Source organism: Sinocyclocheilus grahami, unplaced genomic scaffold, assembly GCF_001515645.1.
Source record: "Sinocyclocheilus grahami isolate Dianchi unplaced genomic scaffold, SAMN03320097.WGS_v1.1 scaffold25.1, whole genome shotgun sequence".
Lineage (NCBI taxonomy): Eukaryota > Metazoa > Chordata > Actinopteri > Cypriniformes > Cyprinidae > Sinocyclocheilus > Sinocyclocheilus grahami.
This window is the reverse complement of record NW_015505204.1, coordinates 3,707,723-3,734,112: the sequence shown is the minus strand read 5'-3', so window position 1 is coordinate 3,734,112 and position 26,390 is coordinate 3,707,723. Positions and strand designations below refer to the sequence as shown.

Sequence of the window (26,390 nt, the reverse complement as noted above, 5' to 3'; positions counted from 1 at the left end):
CATTCAAACAGGGCTGCGTTTCCCAAAAGTATCATAAGAAAGCATTAAAGCTTTTGGGAACGGCAGCCCTGAACAATGCTTATCAGAGGAAAGAAGAATAAAAACATATATGTTTGAGTTATTTCACAATAAACAAATTGAAATTAGCCTACGTAGTTTGTGCAATTAAATTTATTGAAATTGAACGTTGAAAGATAATATTGATCATGTTCTATTCGGTAATGTTAATATAAATCATACACTGTCAAAAAAGGTTGCATTTTATGCATGCAACAGCCTGTCACTGGCAGTCCCTTATGAAAATTAACCATGGTTTTACTAAAGTGACCGTTGTTCAACTGTAGTATTTGTAGATTCGAATCATGTGTAAACAAAAAACATATTTGAACCATGTGTAAACAAAAAGATAACCTAATAAGTTACAATTAAGGTGTATTGAATGTTAAAATGTGTTTTAAACAAAGTTAAGTGGTTATCATTACCCATTTTACTCTTAGTAATTTAATAAATTTCATAATTTAAAAGTTTAGTTCAGAAGTATCGGTATCGATATCGACGATACTGCCTTGAGAAATATCGGTATCGTATCGAAAACAAAATAAGTGGCATCGCCCATCCCTAGTACTGAAACACCATCTAAGCTGTTCGCCAATCACAACGCACTGGGATAGCTAACCAATCACATCATATTTCGTTTTTCGGAAGGCGGGCGTTCATCAAACCCGGAACTAATCAAGCCATTTGTGCCAGACTGGGGAGAAAAGTATTGTAATAATGTAAATTATGTAAAAAATAATGCATCCACCAAGCATGAGAGCATCTAGTACACCCCCAAAACAAATTCAAGACATTGTAAAAGAGCATAATCGGACCCCTTTAAGTACAAAAACTGTTTAGAACTTCACATAAAAGTGTACCACCAAATGATGCATGTCGGTCAAAAGCGAAAATGTGTTTTCAAGCATCAAAACAATAAAAGCTTTATTTTTTTTCTTCGTACATTAGAATGTGTCCGGTTTATTTAAATTTTTTTCTGAGGAAAAAATAATGACTATCATAAATTTTAACCATGACTTCTAGTGTAACAGTAGTTTATATACCATAAAACCATGGCAGGCATATTTAGAACATGAATCATTGATGATGACGTTAAAAGTCTGTATTTAAGCATCATAGTGCAGCCCACAAAATCAAATTAATTGTAATTTTCAATCTTTACAGATCTTTGCCACTACTAGGTTTTACCTATTTATCATCAGCAAGTTTTTAATCATTTAAAATATAATAACATTTAGTATAATTACTTTTTCTATTATACATTTTAATAAGTACAGATCAGAATAAGTATGTTGTTTCGTTTTTACATAAATATATATTTTACACTGAATGATGGTGTGCATTATTTCACCCATATTTAGATTTTTTTATTTTTTTATTTTAAACATTAAAGTAGACACTTTACTTGCTTTTAATATGCTTTCTATGTACATAAAATCACTTGTAAATTTAATTTGATGCGGACATCTCATCTTTGGCCCATGTCTATTATTTAATATATATTTTCTCTTTCTAGATCACCAGTGCTGAAACCTTTCTTTTTCCTGCACCCCAAAGCAGATCTGGAGATATTGCTATTATTATTTTTACTATGATAATACCATGTTTTATGAATATGGTAATAATACAGTGTCATGGTACATGGTGAAATCACATAAACTGGCTCACGTTTCTTATTGAGATGAATGGAAAAAAGTGGCCTGATTATACTGAATTCACGCTTTATCAAAGTCCATCACTGTATACAACACAATCTAAAAGTTCATTAACTTAACTGGTCATTCTAAGTGAATTGGACAGAATATGGAAATGGATCAATTAAAGTATTCACATGGATCGTTGAATGAATGAATGAGCCTTAATTGGTGATTTCAGGTGCACATTCATGTGAATGGGGAGCTTGTGGAGACCCACAGAGAGGCAGCATTAGAGCCTTCATTAGCTGAAGGACACGACACCTCCCTCCACTCAGAGGAAAACAGCCCAACACCCACAGGTACCCTGACCATTGTATGTGAACTACAGAATGTACAAAAAGTATTAATGGAATACGTAATTAGAAAACTTAGTAGGGTAAGAAATTAATGGTTTTATTCAGCAAAGATGCATTAAATTGATCAAAAGTGACAGTAAAGATATTTATAATGTTACAAAAGATTTCCATTTCACATAAATGCTTCTGTTATTTAACTTCCTATTCATCAGAGAATCCTGAAAAATGCATCATGATTTCCACAGAAATATAAAGTGGCAAAAACTGTTTTCAGTATTAACAATAATAAAATCAGCATATTAGAGCATGTGACACGGCTGAAAATGTTGCTTTTGCCGTTACAGGAATAAATTACGTTTAAAAACAGTTATTTTAAATTGTAATATTTCAGAATATTGGTGTTTTTACTATATTTTGGATCATATAAATGCAGCTTTGGTAAGCATAAGGAACTTGTTTCAAAAACATTAAACAGTAGTGTAGTGTAGTGGTCACATTTAAGTTGAAAACTTGTATGATAACAAAAAGGAGGCTGTCTTAGCACAATGAAAAACGGTGGCAGCCCTGACTGTCAAGCTCCACAATCACACTCCACTTCAAAATGTTTAATTTAATGACAAAATCAAAAAGTTGCTTTGTAAATGCATTAATTTACATTGTAACCAATGAATCCTACTAAATTTCGGTAACACTTTAGTACAGGGACCAATTCTCACTATTGAGTTGCTTATTAGCATGCCTATTATTAACATTTTGGCAGTTTATTAGCACTTATAAAGCACATATTCTGCATGACCATATTCTACATCCCTAATTCTACCCAATGCCTAAATTTGACAACTACCTTACTAACTATTAATTAGGAGTTTATTGATGCAAAAGTCGTAATTAATGGTTTGATAATGGCGAGAATTGAACCTTGAAATAAAGTGTGATTTCTTAATTCTATAGTAAGTCAGAATATGATGAGGATAATATTGCATTTCATTCCTTTCAAATATGAGTTATTCTCTTTTTCTCAGAGATCATATTTCATGCTTTGAACACTTTCCAGCACTATTTCTTCCTCCTAAATTTTTCCCAGATCAGCATGTAATGTGATTTTATGAATGACAGACACTTTTGTGTATCAAAACAATTTTTTCCACATGGAGACAATCATTCAGTGTTTGATATGACCTACTTCAAGGTGGAGGTGGATGGAATGTTTGAGCAACAAACTCAGCTGAAAGAACTGGGCTTAAGCCTTGTTTTAAGGGCCAATGTGATGGGGGGGGGGTTATAAGATCCCTTGCACTGGAATCCAAGGCTGCTTGTTTTCCCAGAGTCCTTTGCTTTAGGTTCTCTGAAAGGCACAACCTTTGTAGTATACTGGCAGTGTTTGCTCAAGTCTTTTTTTTATCTATCTGCCACTTCTCAGTTGCACTAAACAAGCAGCTAAACCCTTTAAATAATCAGGGACATCCTTTCATCGGATCTAGTGTTTGAACGCACGCAGGCGCGGACTGTTACACACACACTCGCATTCATTCACAAATACTCAAGGGCCATGCACGGGAACACAGGAGGTCTTAAATACAAATGAACACAATACAAAGCAACATAGTCTCTGCATTTTTTCTTTTCACTCCGTTTCGCTTTCCTTCCCTCTCAAATCTGCACAGACACAAACAGAGAGAAGAACCTGGAGCCACGGTCATTAGAGCATCACAGAGGGCTGATTGTAAGAGAGGCTTCTAATGTTTCCGCAGCCCAAGGGCTTTTTCTGAGACAGAAAAACTGATTATATGCGATGTAGCTAATGATAACCAGATAAAAATTAGACTGACAGATTATTGATTAGATTAGGTGAGACAATAAGCAACCTTCAACACACCCTAAGAAACAAAACACCCTGGTAACTCCTAAAACACAAAAGAATCGTGGTAGCCACTTTCATTTTCTTTAGTAAAACATACACCACTGTTCAAAACTTTTGGGTCAGTAAGACTTTTTAATGTTTTTGAAAGAGGTCTTATGTTCACCAAGACTGCATTTATTTGATCAAAAATACAGTAAAACAGCAGTGTTGCAAAATATCATTCCAATTTAAAATAACTTTTTTCTATTTTAATATATTTATTTAAAATTTTAATTTATTCCTGTGATGCCAAAATAAAATTTCCAGCAGCCAACTGTTGTGCTGCTTAATATTTTTGTTGAAACCATGATACCATGTTTTTTTCAGAATTCTTTGTTGCATAGAGAGTTCAGAAGAACAGCATTTATTTTAAATAAAAGTTAATTTTGTTAATTATAAATGTCTTCACTGTCATTTTTTGATCATTTTAATGCATCCTTGCAGAATAAAAACATACATTTCTATATATTAAAAAAAAATCTTACAAACCCTAAACCTTTGAACGATAGTGAAAATGCTTATTTTTATTTGCTTATTTCAATTTAAATGATCAGTTAGATCAAGCAGTCTGTAAATTGACTGAGAGCAAAACTGTCTTTGAATAGGTTCAGATGCTCGCTGTTAGTTCTACCTGCCAACTGCTGAATTTAATTACGCTGAGAACAAAATTGTCTCTCTCAGATCTGCCCTCCGGCCCGCATACCTTCAGACTGGACGAGTTAGCATACATGCGCAGTGGAGACAAAGGGGACTCCTCAAACATCGGTAAGTGTCTCCCCGTGTGCTTTCACACGCAGTGAATAATATTTCAAGGATGAAACAGTTTGCTTACTGCATGTCAGTGTCATACCAGAAAAGCCATTCTGGCAATAAATGCTGGAAAAAACTGGGTCAGACCATGTTCTCTGACCACAAACCACAAATCACAGCCCACTGTCTGCAGCCCAAAAGGCAACACTCTCTTGTGATGTGGCAACCTGCCCTATAGTCTTAACTTCATCTTAGATGTGACGGGTGGTTATGTGTTGTCCACAGTAGACAGGGAGTCTGTGTTTTTTTTAATTAACGGTCAAAATATTTACAGTAGGTCAAATCTGTCTGTCTGTCTGTCTGTCCGTCTGTCTGTCGTTGTATCTGTCGTTCTGTCTATTATTCAGCATGATGGTGTGAATCAAATATTAATGGTAGATGTCCCACATTTCTCAATCTATCAGTCTGTTGATCTATATCTTTAAATCTATGTGTGTAACTTATGTTTTTAGGGGTTATTGCAAGACATCCACTGTATTTCCCCTACCTGAAAAAGTGTTTAACCGCTGAAGTTGTGGAGCAGTATTTCCAACATTTGATCAGAAAGGATCAGACTGATTTACCCTCCGTCATACGGTAAGAAGAAATAAAAAAAATTACTAGTAGACAATGGTGAAAGATGATAATGGTTTAATGGAAAAAAGCAAAGATGTCCAATCTTAAAAATAAAATATCATAAAACACAATGCCTTGTAGCTTACTTTTAAGAAAATCATTGCTAGTTAAAGTCTGAAGCTGTAAGGAAGTTAATGTCACACAAAATAAACATTGTAACACTTTTATATTGAGCTACTCCACATCTGTAGCCTACGCGGCTTTTTAAAGGCCTGCGTGTGTGTTTGAGGGAGAGAGGGAGTCCATGCATGCAAACCTCTTGTTTTATGGGTTAGGGAGAATTCCTTTGGTGCCGCTAATGAGGACCACCTCATGCTGAGGACTGACATGTCTAGGTGCCTGTCTGCGCAAGAGTGTGGTGTGAGCTAATGCACAGATGTGTGAAAACCGGGAGGTGATTTCAATTAAAATAATGTTTTTCACATGTTTGCGGTGGCTTCCAGGTACGAACTGCCCGGCATTTATGGTCTGAATTTCATTCTTCCAAACTCACTTGGAGGGGGAGGGGTGGCGTCACTGCACAGCGACCCTCAGGTAATACATACATTCATTCATACAAACTCGCAAAATGGACGCAGACACAGAGACTTCAACTGTTGTGGGTCTTTTTAAAGGTTAAAAAAACAATAAAAAAATCTCAAGGGGAAAAAGTAACTTAAAGGATGAAAACCATTCACACTTGGTATGAGATTACTTAGGTATCTAGCTATTTACTACCTTAAAGAAATGGTTCCAAAAATTCAATTATTTCTTCACATTGTATGCTAAGGTGCAAAGTTTGTGGTCAGTAAGAAATTAATACTTTTATTCAGTAAGGATGCATTAAACTGGTCAAAGGTAAGAAACGAGTAAAGAAGTTTATAATGTTAAAAAATATTTCTCTTTAAATAAACTTTCTATTCATCATTCAACAAAAAAACAAGTTTCCACAGAAATATTTTTTTCCACAGAAACAACACAGTAGATTACGACATTGATAATAAAAAAAAATGTTTCTTGAACATCAAATCAGAATATTAGGATGATTTCTGAAGAAAATTCAGCTTTGCCATCACACGAATAAATTACATTTTAAAACATTAAAATAGAAACAAGATATTTTAAATTGTAATAATATTTCAAAATATTAAGTGTTTTTCTCTGTATTTTTAATGAAATAAATGCAGAAGTGAGCAAAAGAGACTTCTTACAAAACATTTAAAAATTTTACCAACCTCAAACATTTGAATGATAGCATTATAATCACCATTTAGAAAAAGACCTTTGAAATTTACCTTTGAAAGTTATATAAATCCCTCACAACATGTTACTTCATGTTTTTACTATTATTACTAAAAACGTGTTATTGACTGTGTGTTAAAAAGTGCTATGAATGGATAATGTCAGTAATGTTTGAAAATGCCCAGATGGATTCTATTATGAACTTTGCATGATGTAAATAGCGTCTTCCATTTTAGTTTGCGTCTACTAACAGTTCCCAAACTGTTCAAGCTATTGCAATGAATCAAAATGTGAACTTTTGTAACATATAACAGTGCCTTGTATCACTTTTTACATTGTATGTAATTAATACTCGTATGAAAGATTAGTAGAATGAATGGGCATTAAAAAATAGTATTTTATCAGAGAAAACAAAATAAAGAGCTAATTGAAGCTGAATGTCAGTTTTGGTGGGTTGTTGTTGAACATGCAAGCACTTTGATATGTAGTGAGGACATTAGAGAACGACATCCTTTACTAGTTGTGTTGAGTTGGTCACGTCTAACAGGCGACGGCAAAACAATAAACCCTTGAAGTCCAGAGGCACAGCGTCCTCTCATTACCTCTGACCCCTATCGACACAGGAAGCCAGAGAGCAAAAGGTTTTTCCTCCTCTGATGACTGTGTTTCAGTTTACTGTTGAGGATACATGTGTGTATTCTAAGAAAGAAGAAGAATTCGCTTTAATGCTGCTGGGAACAAAAGTACTTGATGATCAGTGAAGTAATGTTTTGAATGATGGTCGAAAATGTTCCAAACTCAACTACCTCATGCATTTTTATTCACCGCGACGTTAACACATTCTTTTATCAGGTTTTATGGGAAATCGTTCAAACTGTGATGTTTTGACCTGCATTAGCATGCGCTAACAGCATGACCTCAGTGGCGCAGAGTGATCAATGGCAAGTGGAAGGCGAGACGTGTGAAGAGTTCATTTGTCAACGGCCGACAGACAGATCCAGCAGTTCCTCATTGTGCGCATGCAGAGCTTCTTGGCTTCATCTCAATGCAACAGAGTGTCATTCACAACAAACTCATGCACGCTCACATAAACCGAAATCACTCTCTCTCAAAACTCGCACATTTTTCACAAGCGCATTCAGCTGTCACATACAGACGCTGGGATGCTGGGGGACAAAACAGGGAAGGAAGATAAATGGCTTGTCATTTATCACCCGCTATCTTTCAGCGCTCCACTGCTGTTCAAACAAGCAACAGCCTCGAGAGAGAACCGAATAATCACTAATCACTCAACATTCAGCTTTTGCCCTCACTGGGACACCTTTGTTACCACTGTGACACTGATTTCTCCTCCTGTCCATCATCGCTCTCCAACTAAACTGAACCTCAGGGGGAGGGCGGCTTTTTGGGGCAGCTTTAATCCTTTCCTTTATCTCTGAGTTAAGACTGTTTTGCATCATTTTGCTAGTTAGCACTTTACCACTTAAAGTCCTCTAAAGCTCAGTCTGGGTTTTTATAAACTTTGCATTAAGGATTGTATGGAGCTGGACTATTTACAAGACAATCAGTTGTTTTCATTCCATTGACACACTCTTAGTTAAGACCATTAGTGCTATTGGTATTCATTAGTGCTGCTGAACTCGTGGTGAATTCAACCCATTTGTGTTTTGGGAATGTGATGGCTGCATTTCTGGGGACTTTTAATAAAGTGCTGACATGTGCTGTGTCTGCACGTCCTGCAAACTGGTCTGTTGGTAAAAGGAGCTCTTGTTTGGTGCGGTCTGGGTGAACGTATTGAGGACTTTAATTATTGCCACATGGCACGAACCAGCTTTCAACTTCAAACCACCGTTAGCCAAACTTTCTGCTCTCACTTTTTCCACATTCATCTACTCTGCATGTACCTACATCAGAGAAAGTCCAGACACCCCTGGGGCTCTGAGACCTTCGCTTTAACTAGTTTATTTGTTCGTTTTCCAGCAATAGCCCTATGAATAAAATAAATAGATTTGAAGAACATCTGTATGAGTATGAGTTCAGAAATATATTATTAAAAGATAAATCAATAGTCAAATTACACAAATATTTATATTTAAAAAAAGGTTCTAAATAAAAATATTGTTTGTATTATTATTATATTATTAATTATTTTGTTGGAGTAGGTTTTAAATAATACTATTTCAGTCTTTCTACTTCGAAATTTCATGTTAAATTCATTGATACTTTTTCCAATTTGTAATTATTTGTATAATTTACTAGCAATTTCTGAGTGAAAATTGTTTCTGTAAATTTTCAGTTTTTACTCACACAATCATGGACATGGATGTCAAAAGACATTTTGAGGGGCAGGGGCTCAAGTGGAAAAAAGGGCACTTCTCATATTTATAAAAAAAAAAAATCCTAAACAAAATGTTAAATATATTAGGAATGTGCAATATTGTTAACGTTTCAATATTGTCTGGGATTTTATCGATAACGATAATTAGATTATATTTTGCTGAGTATGTTATTGTGCTGATATTTTAAGGACTATGTAATCTTTTCCAATAAGTTTAAATTGATTTTTACCTTTTATGGGCATTTTTACCTTTATAAAGCCTTTTTTTCTAAAAGTGTGCATCATCTTTTCAGGCAAATTCTTAAACTGAATCAGTCAATCAGAATAATAAGTCATTTGGGCTGTTACCAGTCCAAAATCAGTATTGGCAAAATTAATTTTTGCAATGCAGAGGAAACACAGAAGCTGCATTAGAAAGGGCATTTAGATGCATTAATATTGTTTTGATATTTTAAACATAAAACGTTAAATACTGATATTTGAAATTATTTTAAAAAAATGAAAAGATACTTTAAATATGAAATTAAAACTGCCAGTAGGCGGCAGCAAGTCACTGTTCATAAGTGAGTCATTGCGACTGAACCGAATCATTTAAAGTTGATTCATTCAGGAACAAAACAGTGCCATGTTGCTCAGAGGCGCAAATTTAAATTATATTTGTTGGCGAAATAATTAAAAAACTGTCAATATTGTGTCTAAAACGTAAATGTCTTAATATTACATTCTTGTTTATTGAACTGCTGTATAAAATCAATATCACATTTGTAATCATGCCGCTTTTTGGAGGAAAAAACGTCAGTCTTCGGGTGATACTGGTTAACTATATGAAATGATATAAATATATACATTTCTGCCCCATATCTTGAATTTTGTGATCATTCTAAATGCATTTTAATAAACATGCAGTGAAAGAACGTGCACTGGTCTAACCTACTTGACTTCCTATTGCCTTAGCTAATTTGGTAGCTCTCATGAGTCATGGATAGGATAATTAGCTGTAAATTCGAGGCACATGTAGCTTAGTATGTTGTTCATCACCACTCACCTCCACACCAAGACAAACACAACTGGAAAGGGAGGGAGGGCTTCACTTCTGCGGCTCTCTGCATGTCTGTGACCAGGGCTGCGTTCAGCCCTGACAAAAACTGTGCAAAACGTTTTTTAAACGGAAACGGTGATGCGTTGAACACATGCGTTGATGCGTTGAGCAAGAGTTGCAACTATGGCAGCTGAGAAGGCCATTCTTTGTGTTCTTTTTGAAGAATTTTCGGAGCCTGATGAAATCGGTATAAATACGTGTTTAATACTGCAAAATACGCTCGATGTTACAGTCACTGCCCTTGCCCTCCAGAATAAAAGAGAACATCCCAATCAAATGAAGGGATTTGTGGAAACTGTGGTTCCTAATTATTGTGATCCAACATTTGCCTCGTATTTCAGGATGAAAAGACAAACATTTCAGGTGAAGGATAATCCACTTCTTACCTCCGAGACTGTGTTATGATCTATATGACCTTATTATTTTTATTGTGAGTATTAGGCTTATCATTATTGCTGATCGCTGTTGTTGTGCTATGTTATTGTAATATTTACCATTATATAATCAGAGGGGTATAGAAAAGTTTATGAAAGTGTCACTCCATAATAAAATAGCAAAATATATAAATATGTATAGTATTTTTGTTACATTACTCAGTATTTAGCACACCTTCCTAAGGAAAGGATATGGACCAGAAGACATTGCAATTACTAAATGATATTTAGACAGACTTAAAGAAGTTCCAGATCTATACTTGTGCCCTTATTATTTCAGTTATTTCGCCTTTAATGTAAATAAACATGTGCAAACAATATACTTGCTCTTGTGAATTTATTTGGATGTTAATTACATTGTGCGAGCTGTCTCTTTAATACCGCGTAGTTTACATACATGTTGCTGCTGATTGGGCTGACATGTTTGACACACCCACCGAACAAGAGAAAACGCATCTCAAACCCCGTTGCACACCGTTTCCAGGAAACATGTCGTTCAAACCGGAAACCTTAGCAAAACGGTGCACACCGGTTTGAGCTTGAACTTGCCCTAGATGTGCAGCTGATCAATGTGTGCTACACTGCTGTGCTGCAGAGACGCGGGACTAGACAGAGTCGCAACATTTCCGGACACGACCTTATATTTTAATTCTTTATTTGTTTGTCAGGGACAGCTGTGCGCACACATACATACATATATTAATTTATAAAAAATAAAATAAAAAAACCTCCCCAGAAAAAGGGCAGGTGCTCAAGCCCCCTTTGATGTCTATGTGCGCACGTGCCTGCACACAATACATACACAAATTGCGAGAATGTTTTGGAGTGTATTTTTCATCTACTATTTTTTTTTATCACTGATATATTTACCAGAGCTTTTGTGTAAAAATCAAAACAGTATAAGCATTACAGGATGGCATGTTACATGGCTTATTAAAATGAAAATGAATGCTAAGTATTTTTATTTATTTCTGTCAGGGTTTGTTTTGGGTTGTGTTGGTGTTCATGTCTTTTGCTTTGTATTCATGATCTTAGTTTAATTTCCTGGTTTGTCATGTGTTCCTTGCCCCACATGTGATCATGTTCTGTCATGTGATTCCCTTGTCTGTGTGTTATGTTCTGATTTGTTCTTTGGTTCATGTGTCTTGTTTCCCATTGGTTTGTTCTTGTCATGTGACCCTCATTGTCTGATATAAGTAGCCATCATGTTGCCATTGTCTCTGTTTGTGTATTGATGTTGTAACTCTGCTGTTGGTGAGTCCTGTCCATGCCAAGTCAAGTCTGTTCATGCCAAGTCAAGTCTGTCCATGTCAAGTCAAGTCTGTCCATGCCAAGTCAAGTCTGTTCATGCCAAGTCAAGTCTGTCCATGTCAAGTCAAGTCAAGTCTAGTCTGTTCATGTCAAGTCTGTTCATGTCAAGTCTAGTCTGTTCATGTCAAGTCTAGTCTCGGATTATTGTTTGGATCACTCTTTAATTGGGTTCTTCACTACCCTCGCCTTCAGTGGATTATTTGCTACAATTTCATAGATTTATTTGGGTCCTCGTACATGCATACATTCTAAAATAAAAGTAAAATATTTCTAAAATAATATACAAATATATTTTATTTATACAAAAATAAATACTATACTAAATACATATTTTTACATATCAGTTGGAAAAGGTGTAGACTAGAGCCTTAGCTTATTTTTCCTACCTTTTTTCATAATAAGCATCCACTCCTAAATTTAATCAATACAAAAAACTAAACACTTAGTTAAGACAACATTTGTATGTGTCCAAATGATAGGTTACGTTTTACCGTGTATGATTAGGTAACTTACACTTTTACTGTACCATTATAATGCTCTTTTTGTTCCCTGTTTACATTTTCTGTCGATTACATTTGTGCAGCGCATCAGCGGCTCTTCAGCAGCTCATCAGCGGCTCTTCAGCAGCGCATCAGCGGCTCTTCAGCAGCTCTTCAGTAGCTCATCAGCAGTTCTTCAGCGGCTCATCAGCGGCTCTTCAGCAGTTCCTCAGCAGCTCATCAGCGGCTCATCAGCAGTTCTTCAGCAGCTCTTCAGCAGCGCATCAGCGGCTCTTCAGCGGCTCCTCAGCAGTTCCTCAGCAGCTCTTCAGCGGCTCATCAGCGGCTCTTCAGTGGCTCTTCAGCGGTTCCTCAGCAGCTCTTCAGCAGCTCATCAGCGGCTCTTCAGTAGCTCATCAGCAGTTCCTCAGCAGAAGTCAAGGCGGCTCATCAGCGGCTCTTCAGCAGCTCATCAGCAGTTCTTCAGCGGCTCATCAGCGGCTCATCAGCGGCTCTTCAGCGGCTCTTCAGCAGTTCCTCAGCAGCTCATCAGCGGCTCTTCAGCAGCTCATCAGCAGTTCTTCAGCAGCTCTTCAGCAGCGCATCAGCGGCTCTTCAGCAGTTCCTCAGCAGCTCTTCAGCGGCTCATCAGCGGCTCTTCAGTGGCTCTTCAGCGGTTCCTCAGCAGCTCTTCAGCAGCTCATCAGCGGCTCTTCAGTAGCTCATCAGCAGTTCCTCAGCAGCTCTTCAGCAGCTCATCAGCGGCTCTTCAGTAGCTCTTCAGCAGTTCCTCAGCAGCTCTTCAGCAGCTCATCAGCGGCTCTTCAGCAGCTCTTCAGCAGTTCCTCAGCAGCTCTTCAGCAGCTCATCAGCGGCTCTTCAGTAGCTCTTCAGCAGTTCCTCAGCAGCTCTTCAGCAGCGCATCAGCAGCGGCCAATAGTCTTTGCGCTAGCGCCGTGACGTCATGACGGCCCGCTGCTCCTTAGAATAAAAAGAAGCGGGGAAGTGAATCCTGAGCAGCACCGCAAAATGCTAGATTCTCTTGCTTTGCTTTTGGAGAAAACCTTTCTTCTCGCACATTTGAACCTTTTCAGCCCAGCTTCACCTAAACAAGAAAGATGCTCAAAGCGCCGCGAGGACAGCACTTATTTCCAGCGCGGGGATCTGCTGGAGGTTCCTCGCACTTTGTTCACTCATTTTGGCATTTATCTCGGTGACAACAAAGTCGCGCACCTTATGCCTGACATACTGCCGGTTCTGAGGAGCAACAAGTCTCAAATCCAGAAAGCTGTGACGAACAAGCGATTGCTCCTCGGTGTGATCTACAAGTACGCGTTGGTACGGGTGGACACGGTGGAGGATTTTGCCTACGGATCTCCTGTATTGCTCAACACGATGGATACTGCCCTGAGAAGACAGCCGCTGGCCGCTGAGGAGGTCGCCAGAAGAGCTGAGAAACTTATCGGTCATATTCCGTATAGTCTTCTGTGGAATAACTGCGAACATTTTGTCACGTACTGCCGCTACGGGACCGCGGTCAGTCTGCAGACCGAGCAGGTAAACGCGGTCGGCTTCCATCCGCGCGATCTCCAGATATTAGATTGGAAGTTAATGATTAAATGATACCAATTTATTGAATTTCTGCTTTGGATGTTACGCACAGATATACACTAGAAAGATTCGTTTAAAAATAGATGGATAGAAATACAGATGAAGTTTGCACAGGGACGATGATAAAAAGTTTTAATAAAAACTCATTAGTTTCAGCAGCAACGTAATTTAAGGCTTAAACGGATTAATATGTAGCCTACATTAATTTATGTAGATGATAAGCTAGGCATTTAACTTAAACAAATCAGTAACGTTATATGATGTTAAAAACGAGTTGGTGACAAATAAAAATGTGTTCTTTGAAGTGTATTTTACTTTTTTTTTTTTTAAATGACTAAAATGTCGAAAATATTGTTATTGTCTTATTTTATTTTATATTATATTTATTTATGTAATTGTATTTTATTTATTACAAATATTACGATTTTTTTTTAGGTTTCCTATTATCCTCCATTTGAACTAAATGAACTAACAAAACATGCCTTTTTGTAAATGTTTAAAAAAAATCGCTTTTTTTAAATATATTTTTTTAATTAAAATTGTATAATTTAGGCAGTCGTGAGGATCTAAGGGAGTCTTCTCTAAGGGTTTCTTGTCACATGACAACAAAATGGCTTCCTGTATTTTGTTTTCGTCACCCTGAGATTAACTTTGGCATACGAACGTTTTTAATAGTATACACACATTTATTATCACATGGCTACTTGTTTACTTTACAAACAAAACGTACAAACGAATGCCTAAATGACCTTAATTAAAAAATAATAATAAATACTTTTAATGTTTTCAGCTATTATTTGTACAAATAGATATAAAGGGCTACTTAAAGTTAGTAGCCTAACGTTACTCCCTCAGATGCTCTATTGAAGTGCCAGATTGGCGTTTAGTGCTGGGTGTTCCCCTTTCCACCTCTCTTTAATTTCTTGCTCCCATCTCCAGAGACAACGTATTTTTTCACGTCAGTTGGCTGACCGAGAGCTTTTCGGAAAATCTGGATCATTTTAGCGCAAAAAGGAACAACGGCTTCTTTCAGTGGCAAGTGGGTTTGGAGAGATACGCGGCCAGAAAAACATAGTTTTTCAGCACCGTCTCAGATGCGAACGACAGATTGTTTTATGTTTGTTTTAGCGCTCTGAATCTCATCTATTCCATCTCTTTCCCTTAACAGTTCTGTGAAAGTTTCAAATCAGTAATCCGGGACCAGAGGAGTGTTCTTCTGACCACTTTCATCGGAATGCTTTCCATGTTTTTTCTTGGAATGGCGCCGTCCACCGCACTTCCAACCTTTATCATTCCTTTCATCTTGTGGATGGCTGGATAACAGACACTTCAAGTCTAAACGCTTATGAACTATTTAACCTATCAAAAGTTTGTATTTTTGGCTTTATTATAGAATTGCTAACTTAATCTTTTTCATTGTTTTTACCTTCATAGCCTATTAACATTTTACTTTGTTGTAAAATTTGATGACACCCTTTTTTGAAAACATACTGTACAGTTTTAGCAAGTAAATGTAAATTCAAAATGGCGTTTTATATGCTTTTGCCTAATTATAGCACTGTATATAAGCTTAACTATATAAGCAGGCTAAAATAGAATTATTTCTTCTTTTTTTTATTTCACAAGTTTCCATGAAAAACCAATGGAACCTCTTTTTATAAAGAAGTGGAAAAAAGTTCTTTATATTATTAAAATGTTCTTCAGACTATAAGAAAAAAAGTTTCTTGATGTTCTTCGGGGAACCCAAAATGGTATTTCTATGGCACCGTTGTGAAACCTCTGTTTGGAACCCTTTTTAAAAAAAAAGTGTATACAGTATGAACATAAATGAGACTTTTTAATATAATTAATAAAAAAAATACATCTATATTTGTGTTTATGTTGTCAGTTGTTTACCAAAAACAATATACATCAGTTGTTTCAATTATTAAAAATGTACAGTTTAACTTTAAAATTGTTAATTAATGTTTGTCTGCTCAGGCGTAAGAGTTGATTTTATCTGACCAATGAGAATTTTTAACAGTTCTATAATTAATTTTAAGGAATTATATATGGTCATTGCTGCAACATTTGTTCATTATACAATGAGCATTGCCTTTCTTTGTTACCTAAATAGAAAACGTTGAGTAATTTAATCCACAAAGGGTGAGAAAGTCATTGAGTAACTATGAATTGTTTGTTTCATTAGGCATGTGATGTACTTATGATGGAGTTTTTTCTGAAAATAGCTCTGGGTTTGTAATCCTCAAGCTCCTCCCCAGTCTGCCTCAAGTGGGATAAAATCTGCAGGTGTCAGACCATCTAGAAGCTCACCGCATCTCCAGGATGTTTCCTCTACAGTTCCTCTACAACTTCTTTTACATCGCTGTGGTCACAGACTTTGAAGAAAAGAAGAAGAAAGTGGTCCAGTATGACACCTCCACGTACAAAAGAGGAGATCTTCTAGAGGTCCCTCGAACTCTCTTCACGCATTTCGGAATCTATCTGGGGAACAACCGCGTGGCTCACCTCATTCCTGATATCCTGCCGGTCTTGACCACCGACGAGAAGGCCATTGAGAAAATGGTGACTAACAACCGGCTGATTTTGGGTGTGATAGCAAAAAAAGCAAGTGTCCGGGTGGACTCCTTGGAGGACTTTGCGTATGGAGCAGAAATTCTGGTCAACCACATGGACAAGGTGTGCAGTCGGTCTCCGTTCGAGGGGGAGGAGGTGGCTCGGAGAGCCGAGAAGCTCTTGGGCTCCGTGGTTTACAGTCTGCTGTGGTACAACTGCGAGCATTACGTCATGTACTGCAGATATGGCACCAGCATGAGCTTTCAGACCTACCAGGTGAGATTTTTCAGCAGAGAAAGGGAGCAAAATCAGTCTAAATCTGCTAACAAACCATGCAGAAATAAATAGAGGTTATCAGAATTATTTCCCTGAAATAATTCATCTGAAGCTCTTTGGTAGGCCTACTTGTGAATATCTTTCAATATTATCAACAACTTTAACATTAGGTGCTAAATTATAGTTTCTTAGGTTGCTTTTGTTAGACATAAACAGCTAAGAATGCATTTGTAGATGTATTTGTCCATGTCAACATGAACTTGCGTAATCAGAGTAGCCTAAAGGAGTTAGGGAACTAAGGAGTCTATAGTTCTTTGCTGCTTTCAATCAGTTAATGTGTGACCTGACCGAGGATACTTTTTCAGCCATTGCATTGACTATTTATCTTGGCATTAGGACGAAAATATATTAATTAGCATTGTAATGCTGACCAGCTATTGTTGGTGAACTAGGTTAAGGATGTGAGGCAATAGCACTAATTCCATTTCAAATGGGATTACATGCAAAAATCAGGTTAAGAAACGTACTGCTATTGAGAAATAAACCACTTTTATGTAAGGCTGGTGAATGACTGTGCAGGGTTGAAGTACAGTAAAAGTGAACTGGAATAAATTAGTCTGGATAAATAAAATATATCTGTTTATATATTAGTATAGACTGAGGTCGCAGGTCTGTAAGTGACATGTATTAAGGCTGTTTAAACCACAAAAGGCTCAGTTCGCAAACAGATTAAAGAAAAACATCTATGAGCTGGTATTTAAATTAATATATGCTAATTAAACAATGTTTATTGGTTCATTTAATGTTTAGAAATAAATATAGGAAAAGTCACTGTATAATTACCATCATGCGGAAGAGAACAGGATATCAAACGTGTTTAAATGATCTGATCATTGACCTTTGTGGTGTTTTATTCATTTATATTTGTATTCAGTTGCTCCAGTTGGTTTTGAGCAAGAATGTTAATCTGCAGATTCCAGGGAACAGGCTGTAATCTCTTTGAAACTCTTTCAACAAACACACACACACACACACACACACACATCTTGCTTTCTTATTTTCAGTCCAAAGAAAGACGACGATATTCCAACAGCGTGATAAAACTAACCACGCTCCAGCTGTGGTGGAAACATGATTTTGCCACAAAAATCTAAAATGCAGGCCCATCAAAGGACAACTATTTTGTTTTTGTTTTGTTAGAGTGTCCAAATGATCTGTTTTCCATTAAATGAAAATTAACCATGGAAATCATCAAATCTGTGGTACACTTTTGAAAAATTGTGCATTTACACATTTGGGAAAATTCCACCAATGCAGCACTAAAGAAACTTTACTGTCACCTAGTGTTAAGAGAGACTTAAGCTCCCCAACTGACCTTTCTCATTTTTATATTAATAATTTTTTTAGAATGATTCTTCGGAATTCAAATGCAAAATTCTTAACTTTTGTATTTCTTTCTTGTTTTCTCCTCAACAGTTCTGCAAAGTCGTGCGCAAGATTGTGTGCAGCAAAACAAGTTCTCTTTTAAGCTTTCTGTTATGCTTGTTCATCATGTTTTATATGGGGTCTGTGTCCATCTTTGGAATTTTACCCACTCTTATAACCCCCTTTACTCTTTGGATGGCATCCTGAAATGGCTATTTTATAGATTTCTATTATTTTTATTTTTTACCATTGTTTATCAATTAGTTCAAAATAGTGGTTTATTACCCTGGGGCACCTATTGGGCCATTGTCAAAAAAAATAAAATAATAATAATTGGATTAAACGCATATAAGAATGTGATCTTTCCAGTACTGACATGTACATCAGACAATTTATTTTCTTACTGTTTGTTGTGAAGCAAAATAAATAATATAAATGTATATGTGGAAGATAACGATTATCATGTACTGTGCATGTATATTTATACAATACTCGAAGGTTCTTTAAAGAATTCCATTTTGTAAAAAAAGTGAAGGAAAAAAATCCCAGATTTTTCTCAGAATTTTGATGACCAAAAATAAAGTGCAGATCAAATGAAGCCCTTCGGCGGAAACGCTCTGGCAGATCATTGCTTGAAACTCGACTGTCAGGTAAATAGTGTTTAACAGTTAGTCAAAAACATCGAACCGTCGGTTATCGAGTGTCACACAAAGTTATCTCCATATTTTACATTTCTTAATTCATTTATTGAGTGACCAAAAGGTAAGAGATGCTGTTTAAATTCATTCATATCAGTTTGGAGATTAGTTCCAATGTCATTTTTTTTCCACGAGAGTTGAGAGAAGTGTCTCACACATAACTTAAATTATAATATTAGTCTCACGCAGCTTGGTATATAAAATATATTCGACTAAAAACACTTGTTTGGGTCGACTTTACAGGTTCCCGCTGTTTTAAATGGTTTGGCTGTTCTGTTGTCGTCGAATATGGCGAACGTTTTTAATTCAAATTCTTGACTTAGATTTATGTCACGATTATCGAAGTTTTAAAAAAAATATAAAATAGTGATTAATTTAATAAGGTATTGTTATTTTTATAGATATATATATGTATACATTAAATTCGTATAAGACCGTATATTTTGTTACTTGACAGCTCGATAGTTATGATGCTAGTTAATTGTGTTTGCTAGCTGAGCTGCACTTACGTTATTTTAAGTAACGTTATCATATAAATGAAAGGCCTCGAGTGTGATACATTTAAGAGAAACCTGACACAAAGGCTTTCTTTGGTAGCACTGTGTTTTCTGAAGTGGTTATGGACGAAGGCAGCACCAGTCAGCCGTCTGATAATAGCAAGATGGACAGCTCTAAAGAAGCTGCTCTTCTGGCCCTGATGGACAGGACAGGCTACAGCATGGTTCAGGAAAACGGACAGAGAAAGTTTGGTGGTCCACCTCCAGGTAAACTAGGAAATCTTACTGTACATTTCATCACATTGTTCAAATGTGAAGTAAATTGTATAAATGTGTAGAAAAATAACGTACACACCAGGGGCGTAACCATCATTTCAGGAGTGTGGGGGACAGAAATGTTATATATATATATATATATATATATATATACATATATAAAAACATTACAGTATAACATTTCTGTAATCTATATAACCGACCAGTCAACAGTTTTTGAACAGTAAGATTTGTAATGTTTTATAAAGAAGTCTCTTCTGCTCACCGAGCCTGCATTTATTTGATCCAAAGTACAGCAAAAACAGTAATGTTGTGAAATATTTGTACTATTTAAAATAACTTCTTTCTATTTGAATATATTTTTAAATGATTGCTGTGGTCAAAGTTGAATTTTCAGCATCATTACTCCAGTCTCACATCCTTCAGAAATCATTATAATATGCTGATTTGCTGCTCAAGAAACCTTTTTTAATTATTATTATTATTATTATTAATGTTTTTTGAGCAGCAAATCAGAATACCAGAATGATTTCTGAAGGATAGTGTGACTGGAGTAATGATGCTAAAAATTTAGCTTTGAAATCACTATAAATTACATTTTTAAATATATTCAAATGGAAAACAGTTATTTGAAATAGCCTAGTAAAATTATTTCAAAATGTTACTGTTTTGCTGTACTTTGGATCAAATAAATGCAGGCTTGGTGAACAGAAGAGACTTCTTTAAAAAAACATGAAAAATCTTACTGTTTAAAAACTTTTGACTGGTAGTGTATAGGCAACTTTAATTTGTCTCTCATTTCTAGCTTTTAATTGACTTAGAAATCAGATAACTGCTGGACAATAACCAATAATAATGATTTGTTTATATAATACAAACACTTTTTTATCACATAATAAGGCAGAATAGCTTCAATACTGTAATAAATGCTATGTCAGTTAGCACTGCATTGTTCATATACTTTATTTATTACCTGGAGATGACTTGACAAACACAAATAAACCATATTGTCGCAATCGTATGTTTAATGTCTTCATGTTTCCAAACGTTTCTGTTTTTCTGAAAAGAACTGTTTTCATACAGCCATAGCTGGATGCTTTTGTCCATATTAGGAATTTCTTCACAGGACTTTCTGCGCGAGAGCCCCCTTCGGCTTCGAGTATGAATGAAACATACAGTGCACGGAGTGTTTAGCGCTCCGTGATGTTCATCTCGCATTATTCTGGGTCCGAATAAAACATCAGATCATGCACAGACTAACCTGTCTTTTTGAAAAAATCTATATTTATTCACACCAGCTCTTGAAAACCTCTATGCGAACACACTTGCCCGAAAAAGTGCGGGGGACGAATTTACGTGATATTAAAAGTGGGGGGGACACGTCCCCCACGTAATCTACGCCCCTGGTACACACACACACACAAAGATAAATGTCTATAAAAGTAGCATAATGTACACAGTACTCACACATATGTATGTATATGTAATAAACTCTTGCCTTTCAAAAGGTATTTCATTTTGGCAGACATGGGCACGGAAAATAATGTTAAGTGGATAATTAACCCCAAAATAAATAAAAAATATGTCATCATTTACTCAGACAGGTTGAGACATGAGAGTAAATGATGACAGAATTTTCATTTTTTGGTAAACTTAGCCTGCAACCAGTAGCCAAATAGCTATTTAGGCATTATTTTAGGGTACTTTGTAGATAAATTAGCCTTTCTAATATCTCTGAATTCAAAAATGTTCACAGTTGTCTACAAACTCACAATGAGCTTTTTCGTCATACCCCCTTTTCACAATCCAATCAATTTAAGATAGAATAGATAGAATCAAACGTCAGCCCCTTTTCTTGCATAATACAATTACATTATGGTAGTAAAATGACCTGCAAATGCCATTTCATGTTGACTTTACTGTTAGATTAATTCATAAGTATAGGATTTATAAGTATTGAAAGTTTGTAAAGCTGTAAAACATTACTGTAATACAAATTTGTACAAGCATGCTAAATATAGTACAAACCTTATTTTTTACATAGCAAGATAGTGCTGTTCATAATACTTAACTAAATTATTTTCTTAGGTTGGGAGGGCCCTCCTCCTCCAAGAGGCTGTGAGGTGTTTGTGGGTAAAATCCCAAGAGACATGTATGAAGACGAGCTGGTACCTGTATTTGAGCGGGCCGGTCGCATCTACGAGTTCCGTCTGATGATGGAGTTTAGCGGGGAGAACCGTGGCTATGCCTTCGTTATGTACACCACCCGAGAGGGAGCCCAACGAGCTATCCAGCTCCTGGACAACTACGAAATCCGCCCAGGGAAGTTCATAGGGGTATGTGTGAGTCTAGACAACTGTCGCCTTTTTATCGGCTCCATCCCGAAAGACAAGAAAAAGGAGGAGATCCAAGAAGAGATGATGAAGGTCAGTATATGACACAACTGCACACATTAGAAACTACACAGAACTAAAACAATATGAAAGACATAGTGTGACAAAAAATGTGAACAAAAAATTAGCAAGATTTTTTTTTAATACATTACAGAAACCATAATAAAACACTCGGTTATGAACTAATGTCTAGTTGTTTTTCTATTGCAATTTTAAATACAGGTGACTGAAGGGGTCGTGGATGTGATTGTGTATCCCAGTGCAGTGGACAGGATGAAGAATCGTGGCTTTGCCTTTGTTGAGTATGAATCCCACAAAGCAGCTGCCATGGCTCGCAGGAAACTCATACCAGGTGCAAAAGCACGATAGAAATACATATTTAAAAATATTTATTTGTGTTTCTTGATATGCCATGCATCACTATTTCCATTGCTCATATTTTAAGGGGGTATTTATCAAAGCATACTGAAAAAAGGATAATAATTTCCACAAAAATATCAATCAGCACAACTGTTTTAAACATTGATGATGATAAGAAATGCTCTTTGAGCACTAAATCAATATATATTAGATAGACATATATTAGAATTATTTCAGAAGGATCATGTGACACTGAAGACTAGAGTAATAGATGCTGAAATTTCAGCTTTTGCGTCACAGGAATAAATTTAATTTATAACATTAAAAAAGAACTATATTTTAAATTATAGTAATATTAAAATTTTGGATTAAATAAATGGTCAGCCTAAATAAACACAGATAGTCCGTGCCCATCCTTTATTTTCTTATTAAACATATCTTAGCCGATTCAAGATACACTAGATTATAGAAGTAAAACAAGTTATCTTTGCTGGGAAATCCATTGACAATTTCATCTCTGGACATGCTACCCATTTCCATTGTAGACCTGGTGTTTTCTGGGTTTTTTCAACTTAGCGTACAATAATTTTACCCCTCTTTCTTCTGAACAGAAAACACATTTACCGAATTCCCTAGAAAGCAAACAAGCAGCACTATTTATACTTATTTTTAAGGGAAAATCTATGAGGGCCTGACAATGACATGTAAACATTACACTTGTTAGAACTTTTCACAAATATGCAACTTGCTGTGTGTCAATGTCCACTTAATGTTTCAGGAACATTTCAACTGTGGGGTCACACCATTCAGGTTGACTGGGCCGAACCAGAAAAGGAATTAGATGAGGAAACCATGCAGCGAGTGCGAGTCCTCTATGTTCGTAATCTCATGCTGAGCACCACGGAGGAGACACTTCGCTCTGAGTTCTCACGCCTGAAGCCTGGCTCTGTGGAACGTGTTAAGAAGCTGACGGATTATGCCTTCATCCACTTCTATAACCGTGAGGATGCCCTAAATGCTCTTGAGTCCATGAATGGGAAAGTTGTTGATGGTTCGCCCATTGAGGTGACTCTTGCCAAGCCTGTCAGCAAAGATGGGAACAAAAGATCTGGGTCGCGGAGTAGCTATGGTGGAGTGGTACCTGCTGGAAATTACGGTGATTCCAACTTCTGGTTCCAGAGCAGAGAGGATGTGACCATCGGCTTGGGAACTGGAGCAATAAGTGATGGTCTAAATGCGCGCCCCGTTAACCTCTCGCCTCATTTGGGCAGCCCATATGCAGTAGACTTAGATCGTTGTGTGTATCCGTTCCAACCCGGATCCACTTTGGTCCCGGTCAGCCTGAACACCCTGAAGCCCAGCCAGTTGAGCTCAGCTGTGTCATTGCTTGATTACTACTGCCACAAGAATGACTGGTCTTTGCCAGAGTATCATCTCTACTCCCTAGCTGGACAAGAGGGAAAAATGCTGCTCATCTACAAAGTGGTCATCAACAGCACCAGGAGCAGCTTCATGCCTGATAAAGCCTGCACCATACTGGAGGACGCCAAGGAGCTTGCTGCTCAGAATGCACTCTGGAACCTGGGTTAGTTTATCTCAGTTGCTCTCTGATTTCTGTAGTTTTCATTTCTGTAAAGCATTTATAGGAATACTGGGTTACATACAACTTGAAATTAGGAGTGCACTGATATTAAAATTATGTCAGATGCATACAGTATAACAGAAATTACTTTCATGTTATGGCTTATAACAGATAAATGACCGATTATAAAATGTTACAGTTCTGTTTTGTCTAAATAAATCAAAACTTACTTGAAATGCAGTGAATGTAGCACCACAACATTATAAAGTACAGTACAAAGCAAAGATATTTTGAAGGGATAGTTCACCCAAAAATGAAAATTCTGTCATTAATTACTCACCCTCATGTCGTTCCAAACCTGTAAGACCTTTGTTCATCTTCGGAACACAAATTAGGATATAATTTGAAATCCTAGAGCTTTCTGACTCTCCATAGATAGCAATGTAACTGAAATGTTCCCAGACACAGAAACTTAGTTAGAACAACGTTAAAATAGTCCATGTGACATCAGTGGTTCAACCGTAATTTTACGAAGCTACGAGAATACTTTTTGTGCGCAAAGAAAATAAAAAAACGTGTGTGCATTCTTCTGCTCGTAAACAAGGTGCAGTGCGTCAGCAGCAGCATGCGCATGCGTCATGATTCTCTCAATAATGGCAGAGGACAGTGATGTGGAAGAGAAGAATGGTTGAATAAAGTCGTTATTTTGATTTCTTTGTGCACAAAAAAGTATTACGGTTGAACCACTGATGTCACATAAACTATTTTTACGATGCTCTTGCTACGTTTCTGGGCCTGGAAACATTTCAGTTACATTGCTCTTTATGGAGGGTCAGAAAGCTTTCGGATTTCATCAAAAATATCGAATTTGTGTTCTGAAGATGAACAAAAGTCTTACAGGATTGGAACGGCATGAGGGTGAGTAATTAATGTCAGAATTTTCATTTTTGGGTGAACGCTCTCTTTAAGATTTGGATTTAACAGTGTTATTAAATTATTAGTGCTTTTAAAGTTTTAATTTTGTTAATGTTAGATGACTAAATAAAAACAGATGTATTGGCAGTGACAAGTTGTAGCAGGCCTATTTCACCAAGACCTAATACTTAAACATTCCCTTATGCTAATCTCAGAGAGTTGTCATGACAGAAATATTTTTATTCAACAATAAAGTTGATCAAAAGTGACAATAAAGACATTTTCAGTGTTACAAAATATTTCTATTTTAAATAAATGCTATTAATCAGAGTCCTGAAAAATGTCACAGTTACCATAAAAATATTAAGCAGTACAACTGTTGTCAGCTTTGATGATAATAATAACAAATGTTTCCTGAGCACCAATTCAGCATATTATAAAGATGTTTGACAGATCATGTGACACTAAAGACTGGAGTAATGATGCTGAAAAATCACAGGAATCACACTTTTATCTTACAATAGAAAACGGTTATTTTAAATTCTAATAATATTTCACAATATTACTGTTTTACAGTATAAAATAATAGGAATAAATGAAGCCTTTGTGAGTGTAAGGGGCTTCCTCTAAAAACCTTTGGGTATGATTGTACTGTTAGCTCTTTTTTCCTATTTGTGTTTGTGTGTGTTTCCATGTAACAGATTGCTCTATCAGTTCCCCTGGCTCCCCTGTGAATGTTTCTCCTCCTGCACCTTCTGGCTCTGGTTTCCTGTCCTTTGGATGTAGGCCTCTGCCTTACCCAGTATACCCCATGGCCTCCATCTCACCTCCCCTGTCCATCTCCTGCTCTTCTGCCCAAAGACTCTTCATCCCCAACCAGTCATCCTTCATGTAGTGAAGTCATTCAGTATCTGTGAACTTTCTTTACTTACAATGTGTTTCTTAAATGTTCATATGAATCGTTTTTTATTGTTTCACTTGTTTGACTTTTTGTTTAGTGCTGTTTCAGTTGAATGACTAGCAGCAGTGGCAGGATTTTTTCTCCATTCACATACTTTAACATTCAAGCCACTGTTGTTGTTGTTTCTTTACCTGAGTATTTTGTGTATTCTGTTTGGGTGTTTATTTCCCTTTTTAAGAAGTAAGTTATTTACTTGTGTTAAATACACAGTGTTTGAATAGAAACAAAAGACATAAACTGTTACGTTATTAAAACGGATACATATTCTTAATTAATAATGCAATAGTGGGTAGGTAATGTTGCACGTTCAACTTTGTGTTACATTTCCCTTGCAGATTAAATCTCATAATTCCATTTTGATTGTTTATTTTTTATGCATTTAAAAAGGACATTTTGATAATGCTATAACAATGCTCAGATATTATAACCACGGTTACACTTTATTTTAAGGTGTCCTTGTCATTGTTATACATTTAAGTAATATTAATTAACTTCATGTACTTATGGTTAGGTTTAGGATTAGGGTTTGTTTTAGGATTGCTTGCATGTATTTATGCATAATTTATTGTTATTATTATAGTAA

General features: G+C 36.3%; 3 protein-coding genes and 1 pseudogene across 5 annotated transcripts; all 4 read left to right on the top strand.

The window, feature by feature from the left end:
- The window catches only part of LOC107565114 (uncharacterized), a 33,623-nt pseudogene extending 20,590 nt beyond the window's left edge, over positions 1-13,033 (top strand).
- Positions 13,034-13,159: 126 nt separating this feature from the next.
- LOC107564312 (lecithin retinol acyltransferase-like) lies at positions 13,160-16,169 on the top strand. 2 transcript variants are annotated; one of them, XM_016249358.1, is made up of 3 exons: positions 13,160-13,814; positions 15,037-15,236; positions 16,119-16,169. In XM_016249358.1, the coding sequence occupies exons 1-2, from the start codon at positions 13,287-13,289 to the stop codon at positions 15,187-15,189; spliced, it is 681 nt and encodes a 226-aa protein (XP_016104844.1). In that variant the 5' UTR covers positions 13,160-13,286; the 3' UTR covers positions 15,190-15,236; positions 16,119-16,169. The 2 variants fall into 2 exon arrangements, with proteins under 2 accessions (XP_016104844.1, XP_016104840.1); XM_016249354.1 differs by lacking the exon at positions 16,119-16,169 and having other exon boundaries at positions 15,037-15,407.
- Positions 16,137-18,642, top strand: lratb.2 (lecithin retinol acyltransferase b, tandem duplicate 2). The gene is made up of 2 exons (XM_016249371.1): positions 16,137-16,700; positions 18,177-18,642. Exons 1-2 carry the CDS (start codon positions 16,194-16,196, stop codon positions 18,330-18,332), a joined length of 663 nt encoding a protein of 220 aa, XP_016104857.1. The 5' UTR covers positions 16,137-16,193; the 3' UTR covers positions 18,333-18,642.
- A 16-nt stretch (positions 18,643-18,658) lies between these two features.
- On the top strand, positions 18,659-26,081 carry rbm46 (RNA binding motif protein 46). 2 transcript variants are annotated; one of them, XM_016249344.1, is made up of 6 exons: positions 18,659-18,775; positions 19,421-19,587; positions 21,685-22,022; positions 22,212-22,341; positions 23,128-23,934; positions 25,548-26,081. In XM_016249344.1, the coding sequence occupies exons 2-6, from the start codon at positions 19,443-19,445 to the stop codon at positions 25,739-25,741; spliced, it is 1,614 nt and encodes a 537-aa protein (XP_016104830.1). In that variant the 5' UTR covers positions 18,659-18,775; positions 19,421-19,442; the 3' UTR covers positions 25,742-26,081. The 2 variants fall into 2 exon arrangements, with proteins under 2 accessions (XP_016104830.1, XP_016104821.1); XM_016249335.1 differs by having other exon boundaries at positions 18,659-18,887.
- The last annotated feature ends 309 nt before the right edge of the window (positions 26,082-26,390 follow it).

Excerpts from the sequence above, each read along its gene's own strand:
- LOC107564312 (XM_016249358.1), top strand. The coding sequence starts at position 13,287 with ATGCTAGATTCTCTTGCTTTGCTTTTGGAGAAAACCTTTCTTCTCGCA. Across the intron at positions 13,815-15,036 it reads TCAGTCTGCAGACCGAGCAG|TTCTGTGAAAGTTTCAAATC; the intron begins GTAAACGCGGTC and ends TTCCCTTAACAG.
- lratb.2 (XM_016249371.1), top strand. The coding sequence starts at position 16,194 with ATGTTTCCTCTACAGTTCCTCTACAACTTCTTTTACATCGCTGTGGTC. Across the intron at positions 16,701-18,176 it reads TGAGCTTTCAGACCTACCAG|TTCTGCAAAGTCGTGCGCAA; the intron begins GTGAGATTTTTC and ends TCTCCTCAACAG.
- rbm46 (XM_016249344.1), top strand. The coding sequence starts at position 19,443 with ATGGACGAAGGCAGCACCAGTCAGCCGTCTGATAATAGCAAGATGGAC. Across the intron at positions 22,023-22,211 it reads TCCAAGAAGAGATGATGAAG|GTGACTGAAGGGGTCGTGGA; the intron begins GTCAGTATATGA and ends TTTTAAATACAG. Across the intron at positions 23,935-25,547 it reads GAATGCACTCTGGAACCTGG|ATTGCTCTATCAGTTCCCCT; the intron begins GTTAGTTTATCT and ends TCCATGTAACAG.